This window comes from Meles meles, chromosome 19, assembly GCF_922984935.1.
Source record: "Meles meles chromosome 19, mMelMel3.1 paternal haplotype, whole genome shotgun sequence".
NCBI classification, from domain to species: domain Eukaryota; kingdom Metazoa; phylum Chordata; class Mammalia; order Carnivora; family Mustelidae; genus Meles; species Meles meles.
This window is the reverse complement of record NC_060084.1, coordinates 3,039,642-3,050,930: the sequence shown is the minus strand read 5'-3', so window position 1 is coordinate 3,050,930 and position 11,289 is coordinate 3,039,642. Positions and strand designations below refer to the sequence as shown.

Below are 11,289 nucleotides of genomic sequence, written 5' to 3'. Positions count from 1 at the left end.
GTTCGGGTGACCTCCGGCGCGGCAGGGTCCTCCTCGATCCCGTGGTGCTCCGCGCGCGCCCTTGCTCTCTTCCGGTCGCTCGCAGCCGGGGCGCAGAGGGCGGTCGCGGCGGTCGCGGTGGGCAGCGGCGGGTGGTAGCGGCAGGTGAGCGGCGGCGGGCTGCAGGCGGCCCTCGCCGCGGGGTCGGGGAGCGCCAGGGGCCCGGGGCCAGCGGGCGAGTGTGCGGGCGGCTCGGCGCCCCGGCGCCAGGCGGGAGCGGGGGTTGGGCCTCGGAATCCGGTGACATTGAGGCCGCTCGGCTGGGACTCGGGGCCCGGGGGCCGCCGCTTAGCGGCCTGTGTGGTCCCCCGCAGCATCTGGCCCGGCTGCGTTTGCACCGCTACGGCCGCGGGCCGCGTTCGGGCTCTGACCTTGGGGCGCCCGCTGACCTAGGTCGGGGCGCGGGGTTCGCGCTGCAGCCTGGGCTCGCAGCTCTCCAGCGACGGTTGCGCCACCGCCCCGGTTTAACGGGGCTGCGGGAGAGGCGCTCCGCCTCGCATTGCCGCAGCCGCCCAGTGTCCGCCCACACGCGGCCCAGGCCGGGGAGAGAAGAGGCTGCGAGCGAGCCCTGGCCTGACGTCATGCTTCAGTGTATTCGGCCTCCGAGGGGCTGTTCTGCAAATGCGCCCGGAGCCCCTTTCGTGTCGTCAGCGAGTCCGCTTTAAAACAGGGGGAGCTAGGGGAGAGCGGAGCAGGGCCTGAAGCTGGGAGGACCCAGGGGAGAGGTGGGTCATCCAGGTCATCCCTTGTCCGCAGGGGCTGGAAGCGGACCAGGCCGTGTTTGCAGCCGTCCTGCGCGATGTCCCTTTCTGTGCTGCGCGAGTTCTAGGTTTTCATCAACTACTCAGTGCGTGCCTTGCATGCCGGTCCCTTCCAGCTGTTTATTCTTTTCCGCCGGACAGTGGACCCCATTTGGGTCACCCAGCGCTGGCGAGTTCCTACCTTTTCAGTCTTAGGAAAACACTCCTCCATGTCTTTTTAAGCAAGCCGGTTTTCTACTAATTTCCAGTAGCGCGTGCCTGTTAGGGCGTTTGGTTTATAAGGCAGCCCCGTAAAAGCGGGTTGACTGCTAAGAAAGACTTCATCTTAGTTATTTCTGGATTCAGAGTCATTAAGGAATAATGGGTCATCTGTGCTGTGGGGAAGAAAGCAAAAATGAAATGCCCTGGAATCCCTAGCAGGTGTTTCCCCTTGTTCATGGAGAAGGTGCATGTTTTTATCTTTCAGAATGTTGGCTACCAGAGTGCTCAGCCTAATCGGCAAGCGAGCGATTTCCACCTCTGTGTGTGTACGAGCACATGGTAAGTGTAATTTTTCTTCTAAATGGCTGAGCTCATTCCATTTTGCTCCCACCGTGTGTAAGCCCTTGTGCTGGAGTTTCAAACACAGGTGACCCAAGGTGTCTGAGATCCTGACTCCGCTGCTGTGCGACTTTAGGGGGAGTAAAAATATTTTAACAGGGCATACTTACAGATTACAGAATATTTATGAATCATACTGAGTACTAGTCTCGATCTTTGTTTATGTTGCTATTTCTTTCCCGTCTTTCCCTTCCTTTTCCCTTTTCAGATTCAGGTTCCACCCCTTTCAAGAGATGTCCCCCATACTTGATTTTAATGATCTCTCCCCCCCCCCCAAAAAAAAACACGCAACCAGTTTTCTTCAGTACCGTTTACGTTTTTGGGGCATGGAAGAGACAGACCCTGGACATTCTAGTCTGAGCAGAGTTTAATCTCATTTCTGTCTTGGACAAGCGACTTATGCACAGGAATCTGTTTTCTCACCTGGAATATTTGTAAAGAGCTTAGCTCGGAGCCTGGCACGTAGCAGGTTTAGTTTTGTGTTTATGGAGCATCTTCGTACCAGATGTTGTTAGCATTGAGAACAAAAAGAACACGAGAGGAATCACTGCACAGGGTGTTTGCAGTCAGGAGAGAGACAGATACGTGAAGGCGGTGCTTGTTTAAGTGGCAGCCTTTGAGGAGAACCATTTAGCCTGGCCTGGGGTTCAGGAACGTTTTCTTGAGGGGAAGCTTCACTGTGCTCAAGGATTAGTAGTTTTAACCGCCTAGGTTTTTGTTTTTGTTTTGTTTTGTTTTTATAGGTTTTATTTATTTATTTGCGAGAGGGAGGGTGTGCACAAATGGGCCAAGAGGCAGAGGGAGAAGCAGACTCCCCGCTGAGCAGGGAGCCGACGTGGGTCTCAATCCCAATCATGACCTGAGCTGAAGGCAGGTGCTCCACTGACTGAGTGCCCCAGATGTCCCTAACCTCTATAGGTTTAAGTTCATATTCCCACAGGGAGAGGGAGAGCAAGCAAAAGGACAAAATGCAAATTCATGGGGAAGGTTGTGTTAGTGAGGGGTCAGGTGCAAGGCTTGAATAGTGGTAATGAATTTGGAGAGCAAGGTTTATGTATCTTGGGGTCAATAATCAGTAACTGCTTTATGTGTGAATTTTTTTTTTTTAAAGATTTTATTTATTTATTTGACAGATAGAGATCTCAAGTAGGGAGAGAGGCAGGCAGAGAGAGAGAGAGGAGGAAGCAGGCTCCCTGCCAAGCAGAGAGCCCGATGCGGGGCTCGATCCCAGAACCCTGGGATCATGACCTGAGCGAAAGGCAGAGGCTTTAACCCACTGAACCACCCAGGCGCCCCTATGTGTGAAATTTTCCCTGAAATTGTATCCTTGAATTCTAATACTGTTGTCTTATATTTTCCTCTATTTCTTAAACTGCCTAGGATAACGCTGTGGACACAGATAATTCTATTTATTTTGTTTCTTAGGATTTTTCTTATTTTAATTTTTTAAATTTCTTTTAAAGATTTTCTTTATTTGACAGAGAGAGATCACAAGCAGGTAGAGAGGCAGGCAGAGGGGGGGGGGGAAGCAGGCTCCCTGCTGAGCAGAGAGCCCGATGCGGGGCTCGATCCCAGGACCCTGAGATCATGACCTGAACTGAAGGCAGAGGCTTTAACCCACTGAGCCCAGGTGCCCCAATTTATTTATTTTTTTAAATCAGGTTTCTCCTTTTTTTAAAAAAGATTATTTATTTATTTATTTGACAGACAGAGATCACAAGTAGGCAGAGAGAGGAGGAAGCAGGCTCCCCACTGAGCAGGGAGCCTGAAACGGGGCTCAATCCCAGGACCTCGGGGTCATGACCTGAGCTGAAGGCAAATGCTTAATGACTGAGCCACCCAGGCGCCCCTAAAATACTTCTTTTTTGGAATCCTTGAGTGGCTTCTCGTGCCTCAGTTGTGACCTGCAGCTAACCTTTCTGATGTCGTCCCACTGTTGAAAGCAGCGAACAGCACAGCCACACGAGTCCTCCAGGGTTGCTCAGCGTCCAGCCCCTCGTGGTACCGTCCTCGCAGGCAGCGGGCTGCTGCTCCTGCCGCAGCTCCGGAGCTGTGGGCGGGAGCTTTTTTCTACTCATCGGCCTCAATGCCAAGGATATTTTAGAAGAGCCTTCCCTCGCCAGCCACTGTGAAGGCGCTGCCTGTCCTACATCGCCCTCCTTTTGTCTTTGCTCGAGGCAGTGACACACTGAGGTCTGTGTGTCTTGTCTGTCTCTGCTTCTAGAGTGCAAGCTCTGTGCGGCTGAGGACCTGCCTCTTCTGCATTGTCGTGAGTTCACGCGGTAGGCAGATGGCACCGCAGTCTCTTGAATGAGTCTTGTCCTGTTGTTTTTAACTGTTTGTCATGCAGGTCGTACCTGAGGACACAGACCGGTTCCGCACAGGATAGTAACATGGTGATGCGCCGCCAGCGGCCAGCACTGCACTCGGGTGCTGGTGCGGTGACACGTCTGAGTGGGGGGGCAGCTCCTGTGCCCTGGGCTTCCTCAGCAGAGCCTCAGTGAAAACCCCAGCTGAGGACAGACAGCGAGTTGCTCTCTCGAATGCAGAAGTCTCTTTCTCGCGCTCTCTCAAAGAATGCTTGGGATGCTAGTCTTTGCGGGGTGTGGGGGACTGAGCCCCAAATGCTGAGGAACCCCGGCAGCCCTGAGATCACAGATTGCCGTCCTCCTTCTAGAAAATGCGATTTTATGCTCAGGGTGCTCCACGGTTATGAGAATTTATTGAGATGTAATTCACACAGCAGGCATCCGCCCGTTGAAAGTGTGCCCTTGAGTGGTTTTCATTTCAGTCCCCGAGTTGTGTCCTGACCACCACAGTGAGGTACAGAATGTTCTCATTACCCCAGTCCACCTCTGTTTGTAGTAGTTAACGTGCGAGCTGAGCGCTGGTGTACAGCCGTTCTTTTTAGTGCACTCGTTTTAAGCGAACTTAGAATTTTAAAGTTGGAAAGTAGTTCTAGTCATTTCCACCTTAAATTTTTTGGGGATAAGCTCAGGTATGTGTAAGCATGCTGGCCATTCGCATGGCGAAGATCAGCCTCAGAAATTCTACTTTGAGGTGAAATGATGTATTTTAACTGTTAATATGACTTGGGAGAATTTAGTCATTGGTTCGAGCTAATGGAAATGAGTGTTTCTGCAGGATTTCATACTTCCAGGCCAGGTTGGATCACAACATTTTCTTGGCAGATGGAGGATGGAACTGAAAAAGCAGATTTCAGCAGCTTTATTTAGGGAAGCCTCTAAATAAAAGTAAAGTTATCCTTTCTTTTCTGCTTTCTGAACTGTTTTCCTCTTTCCTTGAGTACTACCGAATACATCCTTGTCTAAAGGCACCGAAGTTTCTGTCTGTGGTCAGAAATCCCCATCTAGTTCTCTCCCCACTGGCCACGAGCAGGGTTTTTCCTGCCAGGAGTTTTGTATGTACACTTACGTGTATGTGTAAGGAAGCACACACGGTGTACAGTCTTAGAAAAAGAGCAAACCCGTATTCTGTGACTCGCCGAGTACACGACTGTCCACGTCGAGCACAGGGGTCTCCTGAGTGTCGGGTCTTGTTTGCCGCTGTATGTGCACCCGCCCCCGATTCCCTTCCTCTGCTGCGCCTTTCCGTTTTCCCGAGCCCTCTCTCCGTAATCCCTGGTGACCTGTCTGTCTGCGTCGTGTCCCGCTGCTGGCGTGTGCGCACCAACCATCTTCGTTCCCTGGTCTCAGACGTCCAGCGTGTGCTCGGCTCATGGTAGGTGCCCGTAAACCTGAACCTGGGAGCGAGAGGCTCCCTGATGCCCTGTGGAGCCCTTTGCTTGCAGCCTCTGGTGGACACGGGTCGCATGTTTTGTTACAGTGAACGGTGCCATATGTTTTGGTGTCTGACCTTTGAACACTTGTTTCTTTTATGGGTTTTCTCTTGGTTTTGTGCTTCCTCCTTCGTTCGAGTCTCCGAGAGAAGGGTCTTCCTCAGGGCGTCTGGGTGGCTCAGTTGGTTAAGCCTCTGCCTTCGGCTCAGGTCATGATCTCAGGGTCCTGGGATCGAGCGCACCGCATCGGGCTCTCTGCTCAGCAGGGAGCCTGCTTCCCCCTCTCTGCCTGCCTCCCTGCCTACTTGTGATCTGTGTCTGTCAAATAAATCTTTAAAAAAAAAAAAAAAAAAGAAGGGCCTTACTCGAGTCCAATAGGGTGTCCTGGGAGCCCTTGGGTGGCCTCTGTGTGGTCCCATCAGCTGTGGGCTGTGCTGCCCCTGTGGACAGCTGCCCCGGCAGGTGCGTGTTGGCTGTACGAAGGGCTGCTGTTACCCCTTGTTCTGCCGTCTGGGCCGTGCGGGACAGGCCTGCTCACTCCCTCCTTCACACGACTGTCCCTGACCGCTTGAAGCACGGCTGCAGGTCGCCGGGGGAACGTCTTCAGGGCGGATGTGCCTTGCTTTGTAACTGAACGTGTAGGAACATTCACCCGTTCGCCCGCTTCTTTGGTAGGAGGCGTCGTGAAGAGTGAAGACTACGCTCTCCCGGGTTACGTCGACCGGCGTGACTACCCCCTGCCCGATGTGGCCCACGTGCGGAACCTCTCTGCCGGCCAGAAGGCCTTGAAAGAGAAGGAGAAGGCTTCCTGGAGCAGCCTCTCCGTGGATGAGAAAGTTGAATGTGGGTATTGAAGCGGGAGGGTCGGCAGAGCGCAGGAGAGCATTTTGACTGGTTTCTGGGCTGCGGGCTGGGGGGTGCTGCCCGGAGACCAGCGTGCTCGGGGGCCCGCTGTGCTGTTTCCCGCGGGGCCCTGGCTCCGTGGGCAGGCTGCGCCTCTGCCCAGGCCCCTCTGTGCTCGTGGGGCTCTGGTCCCCGGGGCGGGGCGGGCAGGTGGGGGTCCGGTGGCTGTGGCTTCTTGCCGCCTTGCCCGGCAGGACCGGGGCCTCTGGCGCTTACTGATGGGACATCAACCCAGCAAAATGCTGTCAGCGGGGAAAGGGGAGTGGAAGTTCGGGGATTACGCAGATCCTGTGCCGTAATCTAAAGAAGGAATTCACTGTGGGTTTTTCTGCCGGAAGCCGACTCCGTGCATTTTCGCATGTGTGAGCACAGGCACGGCGCGTGGTCCCCCGGCTCCGGGGGGAGAAGGAGGGGAGCCCTGCGGAGGAGGGCGCGGCTGCCCTCGTTCCCACGAGTGCGTGTGCTCTCTCCGCAGTGTACCGCATGAAGTTCAACGAGAGCTTTGCCGAAATGAACCGGAGCACGAATGAGTGGAAGACGGTCGTGGGCGCCGCCATGTTCTTCCTCGGCTTCACCGCTCTCATCCTGATCTGGGAGAAGTACTACGGTGAGTGCGGAGGGCCGAGGTCTGGCGTCTCTGCTGCAGCCGCCCGAGACCGGATTGGGCCCGGTGTGCAGGAGTGGACTGAGGGCGCGTGTGTGCGGGGCAGGCACCTCCGTGCTGGGAGCCGTTCCAGGCCTGCGGGCTGGCTCTGGGAAGCCGGTTCAGGTTAATGCAGGTGTGAGCGGGCTCTGACTTGTCCACGCAGGCTGTGCTCGGCAGTGAGTGACTTCCCCGCTTTGTCCGGCACACCACCTTGCCGTGGCGCTGTGTTGGCCCACCAGACGGTTACTGTGGTGCCGTGGTGAGGGTTTGATCGGGCGAAAGGGCGTGCATGCTCACGGGAGGGCTGTTTGCGTTGCAGGACGAGCACATCTCAGTAAGCGGAGTCCTGGGTCCTCAGGCCTCTCCGTTTCTGCTTTGACCGTGTCGGGCTTGTCTGCTCATTCCGTGCTGTCTCTCGGTTCCTTGTGTCCAGGCAGAATGGGCTTTTCTCATTCCCAGCAGTGGGAGTCCTGTCCTTCCGGTCTGCTGTGGACATGGGTTACTCATGCCTGTGGATTCGATCTCACTAGTCGAGTTGGGGGGGGTCTGTCTGTGCCCCGTGCTAGCCCGGGCGCCCCGTGAGCTGCATCTTGCAAGAAATCTGCGTGCTCTTGGCTCTTACTTGATTGCTCATCTTTTATCCTCAAAGGAACAATACCGAGAGCTGTCCGTGCCCAGAATTCAGAGCCTGTGTGTGGGGGTGGGTGTGGGTGTTGCGTGGGAGATGACTTCACGAGCCTGGCGGCTGGTGTGATGTGTTGGGGAGGACCTGACCCGCAGGACCTGTGGGCTCAGAGACGCTTCGTCCAGGCAGGGCGGTCTCACGACGTTGTTTTGGGCTCTAGTGTACGGCCCGGTCCCGCACACCTTCGAGGAGGACTGGGTGGCTAAGCAGACCAAGCGGATGCTCGACATGAAGGTCAGCCCGATTGAGGGCTTCTCGGCCAAGTGGGACTACGACAAGAACGAGTGGAAGAAGTAGAGAAGCCGGCACCGGCCTCCCAGCCCGGCCGCGCGGTCCCACCTCCGTACAGCGCAGCAGCGTCCCTGGAAACCGCCGTGTCGCGGCACCAATGCTAATAAACGAGCAGTCTGCGCGCGCTGTGTGGTCGCTTCTTTGATGCCTGCGTGACAGCACCTGCCGGAAACCGTTTCTCCCGCGTGCCTGACGTAAATACGTTTTGGGTACGAGTGGCAAGAATAAGTTGTTTAAGGGGATAGCCTAGAAAAACTCAAAAGTGTAGGGTCCTGTGATGGGAGATGTCGGTTCTCGAGGGGTCTTCAGGAGCGTAAAATCCCGTTGCAGAGGCTGGACCCCTGGAGGTCCTGGTGGTTACTTTTCTTCTGGGACCGACCTCCCCTTTTGAAATGGTCAGTGTTGTCGGAAGTGGGTGGCCGCAGGCCTGGGAAGGTCAGCCGAGCCCTGAGCTCCGGCCTGAGGTCTGAGTGATGGACTTGGTTCCCTGGCCACTTGCAGCCTTTTAGTCTAGAAAGCAACAGTGAAGCCAGCGCTGGGGAACGAGTGTCCTTCTGGCCCCAGCAGGCTCCTGGTGGGCTCACATCCCACGGCCCCGCTGCTCTCCCCCCTGCGCTGCACGTTAGGTCCCCTCGCTGATCCGTGGAGACCCTGCCTCAGCAGGAGGAGCCCTCCCACAGCCTGTGTGATGAGCTGCACAGAGGGCAGGCGGAGGGCTCTCCCAGTGGCCTTCGTGTCGGAGTGTGCCGCGGGGGAGATGGCCGTGGAGCGGTCCAGTTAGCTGCGAGGGGAAGTTGGCCTCTGGAGCTTGACCAGAGGTCAGCTGTCACAGGAAGAGGGCCTTTGGGAGTAAGAAGGCTTGAAAGACCCAACTTAAAATTCAGGGCAGGTTTAAGGAAAGCCCCTGGTGGCAGCATCTTCCTGCTTTAGAAGGACATTGGAACAGCACCCAACTTGGCTTCTTGGAGGCCAGAGGGGTCCCTGTGCTTCTAGGGGCTCCTGACAGGCCTAGGCACTGGGTCTCCATATGGGGCCATCTGCTCCCTCTTTCTCGGGACCCTGCTGACATCCCGGGGAGGCCCTCCCCACCTTGGGGGTAGGGGATGTTGGAGTCCGCAGGGCCTGGGGGTCTGGCTGCGAGGGCCGGCGTGTGGGGCCAACAGGGCCTCTGGATGGCGTCGGCTACAAAGTTCAGGCCTCCTGTCAGGTGGTAACCATTTCCAGTTCCTTTCCAGGGTGGGCTCGTGTGCGGCTGAGCTGTCTGACCTGGCCCAAGGTCACTGCTGACCCATCACCTGTGGCTCTTTGGACCCTTACTTGACCATTGATGGGCACCTACCTAGGCCAGGCAGTTCAGGACAGCCTCAAGAGAAAGGGTCCCTTACCCTGGGTGAGATGATGGAGTTGAATGGGGCTAGACTTGGGCTCTGCCTGAGGGAACACGAGAATGTTGGAGACGGTGTTCGAAGGTCTCTTCTACCCTAGAATAGCTCCAAACAGCGTCTCCCTGAGATCGGGACTTTCCATAGGGTAACTGTGCTCTCCCTGGCCTTCCCTTGCCATGTAGGAACCTGTTCTCTTGAATTCGGTAAGATGATTACCGCTTGTACGTCAGTGTCGGGTCCCCACATGTGACTGTGGAGACCTGTTCTCTGCGTCCTTGTTCCTTCCTGCCACTGTAGTGGGAATTCAGGAGGGGGCCGGCTTCACGCTGGATTAGCCTGCCGTCCTCAGGCCAGAGGTCGCCTCGACCATGGGCCGATCGTCTCCATGTTGTGGAGTGTAACAGAGGACGTGACCCTTGGAGCCCTTACCCTTACTGGGCTCGCAGAAACACTGGGAACAAGTAAAGCAGTGGGCAGAATGGGAAGATTTGATACAGTTCCTTGGGGTTGATGGAGACGGGGTGGGGAGGGGGTGGGGACAAGTCGGGGTTGGTGGGGGCAGAGCGCGCCGAGGATGTCATGTGAGCTGGGGCTAGAAGAAGGCCAAAATGAGCAGAGGTGCTAGTGGCAGGTGGAGACGGTTCCAGACTCCAGAACCCGCAGATGAAGGCCCAGGGGAGGACAGAGCTGAAAGTCCGACAGTGGGCCAGAGCGCCCCGGGGGAGGGGATGGAAGCTGGGGCTGGGCTCTGGGAAACATCTGGGAGGACATGGAACAGCACCCAACGTGGCTTCTTGGAGGCCAGAGGGGTCCTTGTGCTTTTGGGGGCTCCTGACAGGCCTAGGCACTGGGTCTCCATATGGGGCCATCTGCAGAGTGCCTGCCCAGCTGCTCCTCACTAATGCTGGGAGAGCTCCTTGCCATCGAAAACGCACCTCGTCCCTTTTGACTATGACTTTTGCCTCTCAGCGCTCACCTTGTTACTAGCTGGCAGCTTTTTACCCTGCACAGTTCAAAACTCGTTCCCGGCAAAGGGACAGCCAGTAGCTGCCGTGTCAGACAATTCTGGAAGCCAGAAGGCAGTGGGACAACAGTTTCCCCTGGACTGAGGTCGTCAGCGAAACTATCACAAGAGCAGGGAAATGGACCTTCGCAGGCGAAGGTTATGGGCTTCTATCACTAACTGACCTCTGTTGAGGTAAGTGTTGAAGGGCATAGTCCGAGAAGGGACTTGAACTCCAAAGGAAGGAACGCGCTGTGAGGTGGAAGGGCAAGGAACTGGAAACTGTGAGGGCAAGTCTGCCCAGGCTGGCCAGATGGGACGGTGACCACAATGACAACCCAGTCTGGGGACAAGCGGTTCAAAGCAAGGGGAAGGGGCTCTACGAAGATGAAGCCTGTGGCAACATATCTTTTGAATTTCTGTGAATCCCCACATAAAAACAGTAACTAGAGAGCAAAGCCTGAAACCATGCTGACGGTATCTATCAAAAAATGAGGCGAGGAGGTAATTCTACGGAGTTCCCCCTTGCCAGTGACGGCACGTGGAAGGCGGAAGTCACGAGTGTCGGCTGTGGCTCCAGGAGCGGTCTGCTTCCCGCCTGCTCCCTGTGTCCTGCCTGTGTCCTGTCTGCTTCCTGTCTGCTTCCTCTGTCCTATCTGCTTCCTGTCTGCTTCCTCTGCCCTGTCTGCTTCCTGTCTGCTCCCTGTGTCCTGCCTGTGTCCTGTCTGCTTCCTTTCTGCTTCCTGTGTCCTATCTGCTTCCTGCCTGCTTCCTATGCCCTATCTGCTTCCTATCTCCTTCCTGTGCCCTATCTGCTTCCTGTCTGCTTCCTATGCCCTATCTGCTTCCTGTCTGCTTCCTGTGTCCTGCCTGTGTCCTGTTTGCTTCCTGTCACCTGCCTGCTTCTTGTGTGCTGCTTCCTGTTTCCTGTTGCTTCCTTGTCTGCTTCCTGTCTCCTTCCTGTGCCTATCTGTTTCCTGTCTGCTTCCTGCTTCCTGTCTGCTTCCTGCTTCCTTGTCGGCTTCCTGTCTACTTCCTGTGTCCTCTCTGCTTCCTTTCTGCTTCCTGTGTCCTATCTCCTTCCTACCTGCTTCCTGCTTCCTGTCTCCTTCCTGTGCCCTATCTGCTTCCTGTGTCCTGCCTGTGTCCTGTTTGCTTCCTGTCACCTTCCTGCTTC

General features: G+C 55.9%; 1 protein-coding gene across 1 annotated transcript; it reads left to right on the top strand.

The window, feature by feature from the left end:
• The first annotated feature begins 6 nt into the window (after positions 1-6).
• LOC123931141 lies at positions 7-7,847 on the top strand. Its single transcript, XM_045987955.1, has 5 exons — positions 7-144; positions 1,267-1,340; positions 5,875-6,042; positions 6,578-6,709; positions 7,594-7,847. Exons 2-5 carry the CDS (start codon positions 1,268-1,270, stop codon positions 7,728-7,730), a joined length of 510 nt encoding a protein of 169 aa, XP_045843911.1. The 5' UTR covers positions 7-144; position 1,267; the 3' UTR covers positions 7,731-7,847.
• The last annotated feature ends 3,442 nt before the right edge of the window (positions 7,848-11,289 follow it).